General features: G+C 37.6%; 1 protein-coding gene across 1 annotated transcript; it reads left to right on the top strand.

Moving 5' to 3' along the window:
* The first annotated feature begins 454 nt into the window (after positions 1-454).
* On the top strand, positions 455-14,622 carry LOC127251240 (uncharacterized). Its single transcript, XM_051274852.1, has 4 exons — positions 455-1,367; positions 9,842-11,548; positions 11,663-12,505; positions 12,792-14,622. The coding sequence occupies exons 1-4, from the start codon at positions 470-472 to the stop codon at positions 14,567-14,569; spliced, it is 5,226 nt and encodes a 1,741-aa protein (XP_051130809.1). The 5' UTR covers positions 455-469; the 3' UTR covers positions 14,570-14,622.
* The last annotated feature ends 516 nt before the right edge of the window (positions 14,623-15,138 follow it).

Here is a 15,138-nt window from a genome sequence, read left to right as displayed (position 1 = left end):
TAATAGAGCTAGAGTCGAAAACAGGATTCGCTCGTTCACAACAGAGCTAGAGTCGGAAATATGACTCCCTCGCTTCCAATAGAGTTAGAGTCGAAAACAAGATTCTCAATGGCGTTAGAGTCGAAAGTAGACTCTGTATTAGAATAGTAGAGACGGAGAATAAAAAAGAGTATATTTTTAACTGAAAATGATGTTTACCTTCTTTTTGGTGGAAGTTATAGTAAACTACGCTGTTTTCAAACTCTTGAGTTACTCTGTTTTCCTTATAATGAGAATCTGATTACGCTGATAATACTACTGACACGCAAAGAATAATATTACAATCTCAAGTTTGTAATAATACTTTGGAAAAAACTTTTAGCAACCGAATGAGTTCACATTCTTTCTCCTTTATTCTTCACTATAAAAACAAACATTTACCATTTACCATAATTATGCATTGGTCGACAAAGAAAGTATTAGGACGACAATGGCGGAAGCAGCACTCTCATTCGTTGTGGAGAAGCTTGGCAATCTTGCCATCGAGAAGGTGTCTTCCCTGCGAAACGTTGGGTCGCAGGTGACACAGCTGAAGGATGAGCTCCGAGCAATGCAATGTTTCCTCAAAGACGCTGCAGAAAGGCAGACCAAGGACAGCAGTGTGCGTCAATGGATATCCGACATCAGACAGGTGGCTTATGATGCTGAAGATGCCATCGACACTTTCTCACTACAGGCCGAGACCAAAGGGGGTCTGTTCACCAGGTGTGTCTGCCTTCCGGAGCATCTGTACCACCTGGATAGGCTGCGCCAAGAGATCGAGGCAATCCTAAAAAAGCTCAAAGAAATTGATGAAAGACGTGCGAGGTTTGGGATCAGAAGTCTCGACGAGGCTGCAGGGATGGCCTGGTCGGAGGGGGTTGAGAGGAAGCGTCGCGTGTCTCCTTGGCAAGCAGACAAAATTGTGGTAGGGTTTGAAGGCCATGTTGAAACCCTACTCCAAAAGGCAATTCTTGCCGACAAGACGGGACTTTCCATTGCCAGCATTGTTGGGATGGGCGGTGTGGGGAAGTCGACACTCGCAAAGAAAGTGTACAACCATGAGAGAGTGAGGAAGGAATTTGAGAGGCGAGCTAGGGTGATCGTGTCTCGTAGCTTCAATGCGAAGGAAGTGTTGAAGGAGATGGTGAGGCAGTTGAGACCTCGCGAAATCGAAGAAACAAAGATGGAGGATTTGTTGTTTCAGACAAGTATGACGGATCCATCAGAGATGTTCTTGGAGAGAGAGTTGCAAGAAGAGCTGAGGGGGAAACCATACTTGATAGTGTTGGACGATGTGTGGGAACAACAACATTGGCAATACATATGCGATGTTCTTCCCAATCAAGGTATGTATTAGTGATCTACTTTAAGTTATCCATTTAAAATTATGCATTGCATGCGACTTCGAAAGGGAATGTATGGCTCCGATTAGATACAAGTTTTTGAAAGTTTTAAAGTCTTTTGAAGTTTTCAAAAATTTACTTTATAAGATTTTTATGAAAATAAAAATGTATTTAACGTGATGTTTTTCTAAAAATGTTACTATTGATGAATAATAGCAAAACATCAAAGAATATCTATCTTATCAAAGAACATCTATCTTATATGTTCTTTGAGTCTTTCCAAAATCTTGTCCTAATTTTCACTTTCAATGATCAAGTTCTCTTTCTTTCTTGACTGTTTTAATTTTGGCACTTCTTTGTATGTGATATTATTTAGAAAAATTGACATTGCTTATTATTATTGAAGTTACTTCAATTCATAGTTTTACATTTTAATTTATCATTGGTCTTACTACATTCATTTAATGATAATCAGTCTATTCCTTTTTAGGTGAATTGATTTTTTTTTGGTGTGGTATGTGAAACTGTGTTGGTAATATAAAAAAAATAATAAGTGTTGAATGATTGACTTTTTATGAGTGAATAATATATATATTATATTAATGTGTGTATATTTGTATTTTAAATAATATTTATGAAAAAATATTGAGTGAACACACTGAATATTTTTAAATATTGTAATATCTTATTCATTTTAAAAGTAAATATTACAATATTTATTATCGATTCAATTTAATGCTTTTATTAGTCTTTTTCTATATATGATAAAATAATGATTATTAGCGTTATTATTATATATATTTTTTCTCATACGATATAAGATTGAATAAGATGACTACGGATTCAATTTAAATAAATGTTTTATCATCATTTAACTACAAAGTAAACTAGTATAAATATTACATCTATGGGTTCAAGGAAACCTTTTACATGTATAAACATGACATTATCTAAGCATAAATATTATAACTAACTAATTTACAACTGGTCAAAGTCAAAATGACTTGGCTCGTACAGTTGGCTCGCCCTATTCCTTCATGGTTTGAATGATAGTTTGACTAATTGTTAGTTTGGTACGTACTAGATTCATAAATTCAATGGTAACAAGAGCCTTTTGATTAGTTTAATTTATTTTTCTATGTCAATTACAAAAAAAGAAGGAATAAATACAGAGGGATGAAAACTATACAAAGAAGTCCCTAAAATCAAAGTCGGAAACAAAGGATAATTAAGAGGATGATTAGGAGGATAATCAGGAGAAGATATCTTGTTTCCAATATTCCCCCTCGAGTTGGTGCGTGTAAATCCTTCATGCCCAACTTGTCGAGAAAGGACTTGAGTTGTTTTGTTCCTAATGCCTTTGCGAGAAGGTCTGCAACATGCATGTTTATATCAATAGCCTTTGGTTGGATTTCTTTTGAGTCAACTCTTTCGCGAACAAAGTAGCAATCCATTTCTACGTGTTTAGTTCTTTCGTGAAAAATGGGGTTGTTGGCGATATGTCTAGCTGCTTGGTTGTCACAGAACAAGGGGGTCGGTTCGTTTGAATCGATGTCTAACTCTTTTAGAAGCCATCTTAGCCACAAAACTTCACTAACCGTGGACGCCATGGATCGGTATTCAGCTTCAGCGGAAAATCGTGAAACCACAGATTTTTTTTGGTTTTCCAAGAAATTGGCGCCCCACCAAGTAAGGCTAGGTCTCCTGTTTGTGACCTCTTGGTAAAGGGGCATCCAAGCCAGTCAGAGTCGCTGTAAGTGGTGAGGGCATAACCTTTTTTTGGGGGTAGAAGTATACATTGTCCTGGTGTTCTTTTTAGGTATCGTAAAACCCTATGTACAACATCTAGATGGTCTTGTCTTGGATCAACAACAAACTGACTTAAGACGTTAACAGGGTAAGCGATGTCAGGTCTAGTGGCTTGTAGGTAAAGGAGTCTTCCCACGATGCGTCGATATTGGCTAGCATCAACTTTAAACACTTTACTGTCTTGGTTTAGCTTTAGATTTTGCTCCATTAGGAAGGAACTTGGTTTGCACCCTTGTAAGCCACAGTCCTTCAAGATGTTCAATGTATACTTTCTTTGACTTAGGACTAGTCCTTCGGATGTGCGTGCCACTTCAATGCCGAGAAAATATTTCAAATTTCTTAAATCTTTAATACTGATTTGCCTACTGATGCTTTGTTTAGTATTGTAAATCTTGGAGGAATCATTGCCAACTATGATCACGTCATCAACATAAATAAGTGCCGCCACAAATATGCCGTGTTGTTTGAAAATAAAAAAAAGAGTGATATGCCTTAGACTGCTTGAAATCGAGACTCAGGAGAAAAATAGTGAACTTATGATACCAATTATGATATGCTTGTTTCAACCCACATAGGGATTTCCTCAACCTACATACCTTTGTCTCACCATCTTTGGAGAAACCTTGTGGAATTTTCATATACACTTTTTCATGTAGGTCTCCATGTAGAAATGCATTGTTGATGTCAAGTTGGTGTATTGACCAACTTTTTTTCACAGAAATAGCAAGGAGTGTTGCTATTCTAGCAACGGGTGCAAAGGTGTCATGGTAATCCACTCCTTCCAGTTGGGTAAAACCTTTTGCAACGACACGCGCCTTGTAACGTTCTACTTTTCCATTAGATTTGTACTTAATTTTGTACACCCGTTTTGAGTCAATAGCACGTTTTCCTTCAGGCAGGTTTTCAAGAGTCCACGTCCCATTTTCTTAGAGGGCCCGTATCTCCTTCACCATAGCCTTCTTCCATTTTTCATCCTGCACAGCTTGATAAACATTTCTCGGCTCATCGTTAGAATCGATGGCTGCTAAGAAGACTTTATGATTTTCAGAAACTTTTTGGTATGAAACAAAATTAGAGAGGGGGTGTACCGTCGAGGATTCTTGAGTTGGTGCAGGATTGGCATGGTCAACCGATGGGGGGAGATTAATATCGTAATTGGTGAGTCGAGCTGGTTGCACCTTGGTTTGTTTCGGCCTTATTGGTTCAGAGATTGGATCTGGGTCTTTGTTCTCATTTTGAGTTGTTGTCATATAGTCGGTGATCAATTCTTGGTCATTTCCTTCCTGTTGTGATTACTCGTTTGAACTGTTACCATGAGCTACCACTTCCTCATCTGTCTCAATTTTGGTATTAATTTTCTTTGTGCTTTCATCGTCACAGTGAGGTATTTCAAACACATCAATCTTATCCTCTTCTTGTTCAAGGTTCTCGAAAGGGAATTTTTTTTCATGGAATCTGACATCTCTAGAGACTATTATTTTTCCCTTTTCAATGTCTAGGATCTTGTAACCCTTGGTTCCCTGTAAGTATCCTAAATATACACCGGGCTTTCCTCTCTTTTCTAACTTGTCCCCATTCATATTGATGTTCCAATAATACGTTAAGCAACCAAAAACCTTCATAAAATCGTAATTGGGTTTTTTATTGTTCAATAACTCAAAAGGGGTTTTGTCATTAATGGCTTTAGATGGAAGTCGGTTAATGATTTAGGCTGCCGTCAGCACGCACTCACCCCAAAATCTCTTGGGTAAATTTGCTTCGAAATGAAGAGCCCGAGCAATTTCAAGTAGGTGTCGATGCTTTCGTTCCACAACCCCGTTTTGTTGGGGGGTGTAAGGGCAAGTGGTTTCGAGCAAAATCCCATTTTCTTTGTAAAATTGTGACATGTCGTTTGAACCGAACTCTACTCTCTATTGTCACATCGTATTTTCTTAATTTCTTTCCCGAATTGCATCCTGACCATTTTATGAAACAATCTTAAGCAACTGTTTGTCTCATGTTTGAACTTTAACAAAAATAACCATACACTCCGGTAAAATCGCCCACAATAGTAAAAAAATATCTTGACCCCGAGAAGAAGACACACGATATTCTCCCCAAATGTCACAATGCACTGAGTCAAAACATTCATTTGACTTTTTGGTACTAATCTGAAATGGTTTTCTAATTAGTTTGGCTTTGGAACAGGAATCACAAACCTTATTGAAAGTAGCCTTTCTAAGAAAATCAATCCTATTGAGTTTTTTATCGGAAGCATGTCCTAGCCTTTTATGCCAAGTATTACCAATCGTCAACATAGGTTTTCTTCTATTATTTATCATCTCTATTCGGTATAGACCTCCTCTCATTTTACCCGCACCAATCAAGCTCCTCATGTGGAGTTTCTGCATGACACAAAATTGAGGGAAAAAGGTTACAGAGCATTGGAGATTTTCAGTTAAATGACTCATCGATAAAAGATTACAATTAAAATTGGGGACATAAAGAACATCCTTGAGCTCGAGGTCTTCCATTAGAGTACAATTACCTCTCCCTTTAACAGGGATGGTATCTCCATTTGGGATAGTGACAGGTTCTTCGCCTTCACTCTTTTTTTATTTTTTTAGAATTCCGATTTCATGAGTGATGTGTTCGGTGGCTCCCGAGTCAACTACCCAATCATTATTGTGATTGTTTTTACCTGCCATGGTGGTCGTATGTGGTGTTCTATCCGTGGAGCTATTGACATCACCTGTAAGATGTTGTAAAAGAATTCGATATTGGTTTTTAGTCAGGCCTGGTATAGGGCATGAATTTGCCCCAACACAAGCTGATTTGGGTTTGGTCTCCTCTCGTCTTCCTTTGTTTCCTGGCCACCAGTCTGGGTACCCAATCCTCTTGAAACAACCATTTTTGTTGTGTCCATCCTTATTACAGAAGTCCCAATGCTCAAACACCTCTCCACATTTGAATTCCTTCAATCCCGATTTATCACGTCGTCCAGGCACATGGGCTTTGAGGGCAATTGTCTCAATCCCGGATCTCTTTTCTGCGGTTATAAGTCTTTTCCGCTCGTCTTCGGCCACAAGATGGTATACATTACACAAGGTAGGTGTAGGTTTTAAGGCAAGGATTTGGGTTTTAATAACAGAAAAACTGTTGTCGAGTCCCATAAAAATTGATACAATTTTTCTTTCTCAAGATGTTCATTTAGCTTCTTTCCTACCTCGCATGTACAGCCACTGCAGGTGCATCGTGGTGTCGGTTGAACGGAGTGAATTTCATCCCAGAGACTGCGAAGTCTCGTATAGTAAGAGGAGACGGAAGTCCCGTCTTGTCTCACCATAGTGAGCGTCTGCTTCAATTCATATGCCCTCGGGGCGCTCTTTTTTCCAAATCTCTCGTAAAGATCAGAAAATATTTCAGAACTTGTATGAGCATATTTCACACTACTTCGGATGTCTTTTTCCATTACGGTGGTCAACCATCCCTTCACCATGACATCTGCACGCATCCAAGCCATGTAAGTGGGAGATGCTTTGTCTGGTTTTTCTATACTACCATCAACGAGACCAACTTTGTTCTTGGAAAAAAAGGAAATTAAGCATTTCCTGTGACCAATTAACATAATTTGTTGGTAAGATTTTCGTTGACGTGCAACTGCTTCAAGTAGTCAGACGGATGGATGTACATGGGTGAAGTCGTGTCCACAAGGCCATCATTCTTCGTATCGTTTTCTTCTTTTATCTTCGGCCATTTTTGTGAGGGTGAAATCAATTAGGGTTTTCTTACAACTGATACCATCATAAATTCAATGGTAAGAAGAGCCTTTTGATTAGTCTAACTTATTTTTCTATGTCAATTACAAAAAAGAGAAGGAATAAATACTGAGGGGTGAGAACTATACAAAAAAGTCCCTAAAATCAAATGCGGAAGAAAAGGATAATTAGGAGGATGATTAAGAGGATAATTAGGAGAAGATATCTTGTTTCCAATATAGATTAACTGTAGGCTAGCTACTTTCTCATGCCACTCAATTTGCTTCTTTTTTTTTTTTTGATAACGTGGGAACTCGGCTACCCGAAAGGGCGCACTGCGTAAACCCGCTGAACCTAATACCCTGCAAACTAGGCCCGACATGAAAGTCACACTAAGCGAACCATGTGTGGTAGGTGGACCCGGAGGCGTCGGGTTTGAATATTATTGTTCAAGGCAGTTTGAAAATTAATATTTTGATTTTAGATAAGATTAAAGACTTCGAAAAGTATGAAATTTTTTGTACAAATAGCATAAAATTATTTTAAAATTGCGTTTAAAGTTGTCAAAATAACTTGAGTTGGATTGGCTCTTCATGCACCACCTTAAATTAGGGTTGAATTGAAAAAATATTTCATTTATCCCCGCCATGGCTTACTCTATCAATATCCACCAATGTATGAGTTATTAGCTTGTCTTAAGAGTGCTAATTGTTATAGCCAGTCATTCATGGCCATCTAAATTTATTTAGACTCGCTCAACCTGATTTTTGTAAGTATAATAGAAGTAAGTTTGAACTTTGAACTTGTCGATAGTTCAATCAAATTTATTTTTCATCTTAAAAATCCATATTTTAACCAAAGGCGTACATCCTAGGAGGTAAATATGACAAAACTCAAATGTTATTCTCCAAAATGGAACATTTCATCATTTATCGCACCTTCCAAAAAGGAATATCATGATATCTCAATTCTTCTTCAAATATCCTTGCAAATGCATGATTTCAAAATCACAAGACCTCCGGGTACAATCCAGGTTCAATGTACTCGGAGAAACACAGGTTGGTAGGCTATATCTACGGCATAAGAAAAATAAGCTCTGATACCATGTTAGAAAGTTTGGGGGAAAATAATAAGATTGTGTTATTGATTATCAAAATAAAGAGTCTACATATAGGCAATACAAAACAGACTCGATAGACTCAAATCTAACTAATCTAATCTATGAATAAGATCAAATCTAGATATAAATCTACTAAATCTAAAACTGAATATCTAAAATATCTCAACAGTTAACATACACGATTGCGACTTGTTTGTCAATAATGGAGGACATAAATATAGATTCATCTATCTTTGAATTACCCCAAAATCAGTATCAACTTATTGTGGTGTTGCATCTTAAGATGAGCATAAGTCATTTATGATTGTTGAAATCACTATGAATATGTATTTGGATTCCAGTACTTCCCAAAGTTTCCTTGCAAATCCAAGATTCTTGTAGATGTCAAATAAAATATCCGGCATTGCATTGAAGATATGGCGACGGAAAATGTAGTCATCGTTTTCCTATTTGCTCCTAAAGTGTGCAACCTCCCAGGTTTCATCTTTCATCCTTTTAGGACGATATTCTACAAATCCTTCAAAGTGGTGCGAAGAAAACGCATCTTATTTTGCAATCTTCGAAAATCCACCTCCTTCATCTTTTCAAACTTAGTTGGCATGTCACTCAATGTCTCACTCGCCAGGATAGTTAGTTAATTACGATATTTGATTGTGAGGATAGTGTTTTGTAAGGTAACCATGATAATAAATGGATAGTTCTTCGAATAACATTGACCATGCTCTCTAAATATGATAATTCCACAATATGTCTTGCCACATGTATCAAGAATTTTGGATACATAGTAAGATGCTTAAAAAACTTGGAAGTTCAATTCAAGTTTCAATTTTGAATTGAAATTTCAAAAGAAAATTCTATTTTGGAATAAGAGTTGCATACTTTTATTCTTAAGTACGAAATTTGAATTTAAAATTAAATAGATACAAGGATTCAACAAATGATAGACCTTTTTGGAATGTGTCACCTCTCTCAGGTTTGGTGGCATGTACTTTTCTAGAATTGGTCCATTCTTTTATTATATGTTTTTGTAAGTTACAACATTGATACTAGTTTTTCACCAAACACGCACTTCATGCATCCTCATCCTGGTGTTTGGTTAGTCTCATTATACATCAGCTTCAAATAAAACCAAATTATCCTAAAATTACCAACAAAATATCACGGTTGTGATTTACTTAATAATGTCAATATAATATCTAGTCCATTATTGTACATAAATTTTAGGATTGATTTGTGATAATTTTAGGATATGATTAGATAATTATGATTGATTTGTTGTAAAAATAGAATATTGTTTAATGTACCTATCCTATATATTTAGGATCATTTTGTTTAATATTGTTTCTTTGTGAAACATTTTGTTTCTTCGATCTTGAGGTTATGGAGAAATCCTTATATTTATCCTAAAATTTATGTACAATAATTGACTAGATATTACATTGACAAATAAAAGTTGAAAAATTAAAGACCACATATATATTCTTTTAATAAAACATGAAAACTTGAAGGCTCTGTTCACGCAGCATTTTTGGATGAAATGAGTTCTATTGTGTAGTATGGGAAATTATGTCAAAAATATACTATATATTATTTTAGGTTGAATATTTGTTTTTCTGTAATGACTTTTTGACTTTTTGTGTAAAATATTTTGTGTTATTATTATTATTATTGGAAAATCACGATTGAAAATTAGTGTCGGGAGAGCATAGCAAAAGTTTGCTTATATTTTTCAGAAAAAAGAATATCAATTAATCTTTGGGATTATATTATAAAATCTTGACACTAATGTGATGAACATGCCATGTTGACAGATAAACGAAGCATATTGTTAATGACAAGCCGCACTTCCAACATCATGAATCCAAGTCCAGGTTATGTCCACAGGTTAATTGGCTTAGACGGTGATGAAAGTTGGGAATTATTCCAGAAAGCAAGCAAATGTCCACAGGAATTGGAAAATATTGGAAGAACAATAGTAGAAAAGTGCCATGGTTTACCATTGGCGATCACTGTAATGGCGGGCCTATTGTTGGAGCAAGGAGAGTCTGTGAGAGCATGGAAAGACATCGAATCTCATTTGGAAACTGGGCAGGATAGTGTGAGTTCAGTCTTAGAGTTGAGCTATTGGGACTTGCCTCCGCGCCTCAAGTCTTGCTTCTTGTGCCTAAGCTTTTTCAAGGAAGATGCTCTTATTGATGCTCGAACATTGGTACGGTTGTGGATCGCTGAAGGCATCATTTCACAAGGAAAGGGAAAGGAAACCATGGAAGACATAGCAAAGAGCTACTTGAATGAGCTTATGAACCGGAACATGGTCCAAGCTATCAAATTAACCAAAGATGATCAAGTTAAATCTTGCCAAGTTCACGATCTTCTTTGGGAACTATCCTTCAAAAAAGCAAAGGAAGAAATCAATTTTGATGTCATCTTGAACGCTGAAAATACTTCGAATCAGTCCTTGGATAAACCTCGCCATCTTTCCATCCACTGCAACAACAAAAGTTTCATGTCCTCGAAGAGTTCAATTCCTCACCTTCGTTCACTTTTCTTGCAAGCATCCTCATGGGGTGATAATTGTGTTTCACCGAGTTTTTGGGAAAGGATTGGGGATTGCGTTAGGGTAGTCGAACTTGGAGGCTTAGGACTGACAACAGTGCCTAAGAAAATTAGCTCTACACTTGGATTGAAATACCTTGGATTGTGCAAGAACCAAATCCAAAAGCTTCCAGGATGGTTAGGTTGCCTTGGCCATCTCCAAACACTTGATATATCTGGAAATAGGAATATGATCGTTCCAAATGTTCTATGGAAGATGCGTAGCCTGCGTCATCTTTACATGCCTCAGGAAATCATTTGTAAGGAGGAACCATTGAAGTTAGACACACTGAAAGATCTTCAAACTCTATGGAATGTTTCATCCAAAAACATTTCTTTGGAACATCTTGGAGAATTGGTGAGTCTACAAGAATTGAAAATAGAGCTAGCTGGAGATGTCGATGTTAGCAAACTCCTTTCCACATTGGCTAAGTTAGAAAATTTGGCTTCTTTGGCGTTATCGTGGAGACTTGGGCATGCCTTGTCTTTGGATGGGATTAGTAAGTTGCAACATCTTAAACTACTTCAAATATTTGGAAAACTAGCAGAGTTCCCCCGAAGTTTTCCGCTGAAGCTTTGCAGCTTGAAATTGTCTAGTACAAATCTCAGTGAGGATCCGATGCCAATACTCGGGAGGCTACAAGATCTATCGTGCCTCAAACTATTTTCGGATTCATTTGTTGGTGAAGAGATGGTTATTGTGAATAAAGGATTTCCTGGGCTCAAAATCCTCAGCCTTGTGGGCCTCTCGAATTTGAGACAAATATTTGTAGAAACGGAAGGATTGCTAATGCTCGAAGAATTGAAAATAAGAGACTGTGGAGATCTAAGGATTCTTCCTGAAGATGAAGATCAACGAATAAAGGCTAATCTCCAAAATTTAAAGATATCAGGGACAAGCATAATTGCATCCAAGCTCAAAGGTAATGCTAATTTCGAATACTTTTAACTGAAATGATTTTGTGATAGAAAATATAAACTTTTGTAGCTTATCTCTTGATATATTACATTACTGATTGAAAGTAAATTGGGACCAGGTGTGGTGGAGGCAGCCATCTCACGTGCCGTGGAGAAGCTAGACTCTCTGGCAATCAACAAGCTGTCATCCCTGCTGCACATCGACGCACGGGCAAAATATCTGAAAGATGAGCTCTTGGCAATAGTACCTTTCATAAAAGATGCAGCTGAAAAGCAAGCAGAGAATGAGGAGATACGCAAGTGGATCTCCGACATTAGAGAGGTAGCATCTGACACTCTGGATCTCAAAGTCGACACTCCAAGGAGGCGACAACAACTTGTGAGCCATTGTGCTTCATTTCCGAAGCATGCATACCATATGTACCAAGTGGGCCAGGAGATCAAATCCATCCACAAAAGGCTCAACATCATCGCTGAAAGACGTATGAAATTGGATTTGAAGTTTAATGAGGTTTCGACAGATACATATGAATTTGGCGTTGATCAGGGAGCCGGCATGCCTACAGCGCAACTTAAACTAGACGAAACCATGGAAGGCTTGGAAGAAGATTTTGATATTCTACTCAGAGAAATTTTCAAGTATGGAGGAGAAAGCCTTTCCACAAGTTGCATTGTAGGGAGGGGTGGTGTTGGAAAGACAACGCTAGCCCGAAAACTGTACAATCATCATCAGTTCAATCAGGGTTACCGAGCATGGGTTACTTTGTCGCGTGACTTCAGCTATAATGAACTGCTAAGGAAGCTGATCTGGCAATTGCAACGTAGTCAGACCGATTCACATGATTTAGAGGATGAAGTTCGTCGAATCTTGCGGGGAAATAATTGTTTCATAGTAATCGACAATATTCCAGAACATATAGATTGGGGATGCTTCACGAGAATATTTCCAGATGAAGCTAATGGTTAGTGCTTCTCTATTAGTTATTGATTGATTTCTAATATGCTATCTTTACCACTCTACAAACCTTTAACAGATAGATAGATACAAAGTCTTTAAAGCTGAACTTCATTGATTAGTTTAACAATGGAATTAGTTTCAAATGACTATTTAGAACACTCCATCAGCCCTCATTGTATGCGTCATAATTGTTGTCTCTAATATCGTTTTGTCATTCCTGTCTTTATTGCTATTAGTATTATTAGGATGAAGTTAAATGGATTGACACAGTAAAATTTTATGCATTTCAGAAACAGGTCCGGCAAGAATATTGTTGATGACAAGTCGACATGTTCCTGAAAATTCAAAGAATGTTGATTATGTCCACCAATTGAACGGCCTCAGTCCCGATGAAAGTTGGCAATTATTCATGAAGTCAGCTTTCAGAGAAAAGCATGATGGTAAATGTCCTTATGAGCTGGAGGAAATAGGACACCAAATTGTGGAGAAGTGTCATGGTGTGCCATTAGCAATCACTTTGATTGCAGGCTTACTGTTGCAGCAAAAACAATCTGTGAGTGGGTGGAAAAGAATTTTGGAAGAAATTACACTACAGGAATCTTCGAAAGATATTGTTGATATAATTTTGAATTTGAGTTACTGGGATTTGCCTCTGCAACTCAAGTCCTGTTTCTTACACATGAGTATTTTCGAGGAAGGTTCTTCGATCGATGCACGAACATTGATAAAACTATTGGTTGCACAAGGCATTTTTGCACAGGAAGAAAATCTGACAATGGAGGAGAGAGCAAGGAGCTGCTTACAGGATCTGAAAAACCGAAATATGGTTTCTGCCTCAAAATTATCCTACGATGGTCAAGTTCTTTTCTACCAAATGCATGATCTTCTTCATGATCTATCCATCAGAATAGCGAAAGAAGAAAGATTTGACATGATAAACAATGAGACTTGTTCCAATCAATCTTTGGATAAAGTCCGCCATCTTGTCATCAACAGCAACAATGAGAGCTTGATGTCACTAAGCACTACTCCAATTCCACACCTTCGCTCGCTTTTCCTGCGGGACGCTCCTATGGATTATCCTGTTTTCATTACAAAGAATATGCCACTGTGTTTATGGATCTTTTTGAAAGATATTGCACCGTTTGATTGGAAAAGTGATAATGAAATTCCACCGAGTTTTTGGGAGAGGCTTGGAGATGATCTTCAGGTACTTGATCTTGGAGGCTTAGGATTGAAAACTATACCTGAGAATATTGGCAGGCTGATTGGATTGACGTACCTCGGACTGTGCAACAACAGAATACAAAAGCTCCCGGAATCCTTAGGCCAGCTTGGACACCTTCAAACGCTCGATTTGTCCATAAACAAAAGAATGAAAATCCCAAATATATTATGGAAATTGGATAGCTTGCGGCATCTTTACATGCCAAGAAACATCAGTTGCAAGAAGCCTTTGAGATTGGACACGCTGAAGAATCTTCAGACCCTTGCTTTTGTTTCGACTAAAGACATTGTGGTTGAGCATCTTGCGAAATTGACAAGTCTACGCGAACTGGGGTTGGAGTTGTTGAGGGGTGATAATGCCAGCGAGCTCTTCAACTTGTTGTTCGAGTTGACGGATCTTGTTTCTATGGAGTTAGCATTTGAATATTCCTTGGAATGGATTCTTAACTTGCAGCAGCTAACTAAACTTGTTATCATTAAAGGAGTAGAACTGTCGTTGCCTCAATTTCCGGCGAGTCTTTCCAGCTTGAGCTTCTTCGATAGTGAATTCAATGAAGACCCGATGCCAATGCTGGGGATGATACCAAATTTGTTACACCTGCAACTGGTTCGTACACAGTACTACAGGGATGATATTATGAGATTTGGTCGTGGTTTTTGGCGTCTCAAAGTCCTCTGCCTTGCAAACCTAGACAACCTTCGGGAAATTGATATGGACGAGTGTCCATATATACCTTTGGAACGTTTGGAAATAATACAATGTTCCCGTCTATCCATATATCAGTTGCAGCGAGATATGAGACTGAACCATAAACATGTGCAGATCATTGTGCGGTCATAGAATGTTGCTTTTACTTTTTAGATTATCGTTATGCTTATGCTTACCAGATACAATGTGATACAGAACATCTATATATCAACTTCTTTTCTTTTCTTTTTTTGTTTGAATTTCATATTCGATGATTATTAAATCGAAAAGGATTCTCCTATTTAATGCACATCATGTGCTGAATTTACGTGAACTGAGATGCAGCAGCAGGACGTGCAAAGAATGGTTTGAGAAGGCGAAAAAACCTGAATTTATTTGTACTAAGATGGAGGACTTGTGGCTTCAAACAAGTATGATGGATCCATCAGAGTGGTTCTTGGAGAGAGAATTGCAAGAAGAGCTGAGGGGGGAATCATATTTGATAGTGATGGATGATGTGTGGGAACAACAGCATTGACAATACATATGTGGTGTTCTTCCCAATTAAGATATGTAATGAGAAAGTTAGTGCTTCAATTAGTCTTTTCTTAATACAGATGGAGTGGATGTGTTTGTTCTTCATGCTGCAAATTGATGGATCTTAATTATAACTACTCCGAATGTTATCTTATCCTGAATTTGTCCGAAGATTTTTCTTTGGT

This window comes from Andrographis paniculata, unplaced genomic scaffold, assembly GCF_009805555.1.
Source record: "Andrographis paniculata isolate CXL003 unplaced genomic scaffold, ASM980555v1 Contig43END, whole genome shotgun sequence".
Taxonomy (NCBI): domain Eukaryota; kingdom Viridiplantae; phylum Streptophyta; class Magnoliopsida; order Lamiales; family Acanthaceae; genus Andrographis; species Andrographis paniculata.
Note: the sequence above shows the minus strand (reverse complement) of the source record. Positions and strands in the feature narration are given on the sequence as shown.

Excerpts from the sequence above, each read along its gene's own strand:
- LOC127251240 (XM_051274852.1), top strand. The coding sequence starts at position 470 with ATGGCGGAAGCAGCACTCTCATTCGTTGTGGAGAAGCTTGGCAATCTT. Across the intron at positions 1,368-9,841 it reads CGATGTTCTTCCCAATCAAG|ATAAACGAAGCATATTGTTA; the intron begins GTATGTATTAGT and ends CCATGTTGACAG. Across the intron at positions 12,506-12,791 it reads ATTTCCAGATGAAGCTAATG|AAACAGGTCCGGCAAGAATA; the intron begins GTTAGTGCTTCT and ends TATGCATTTCAG.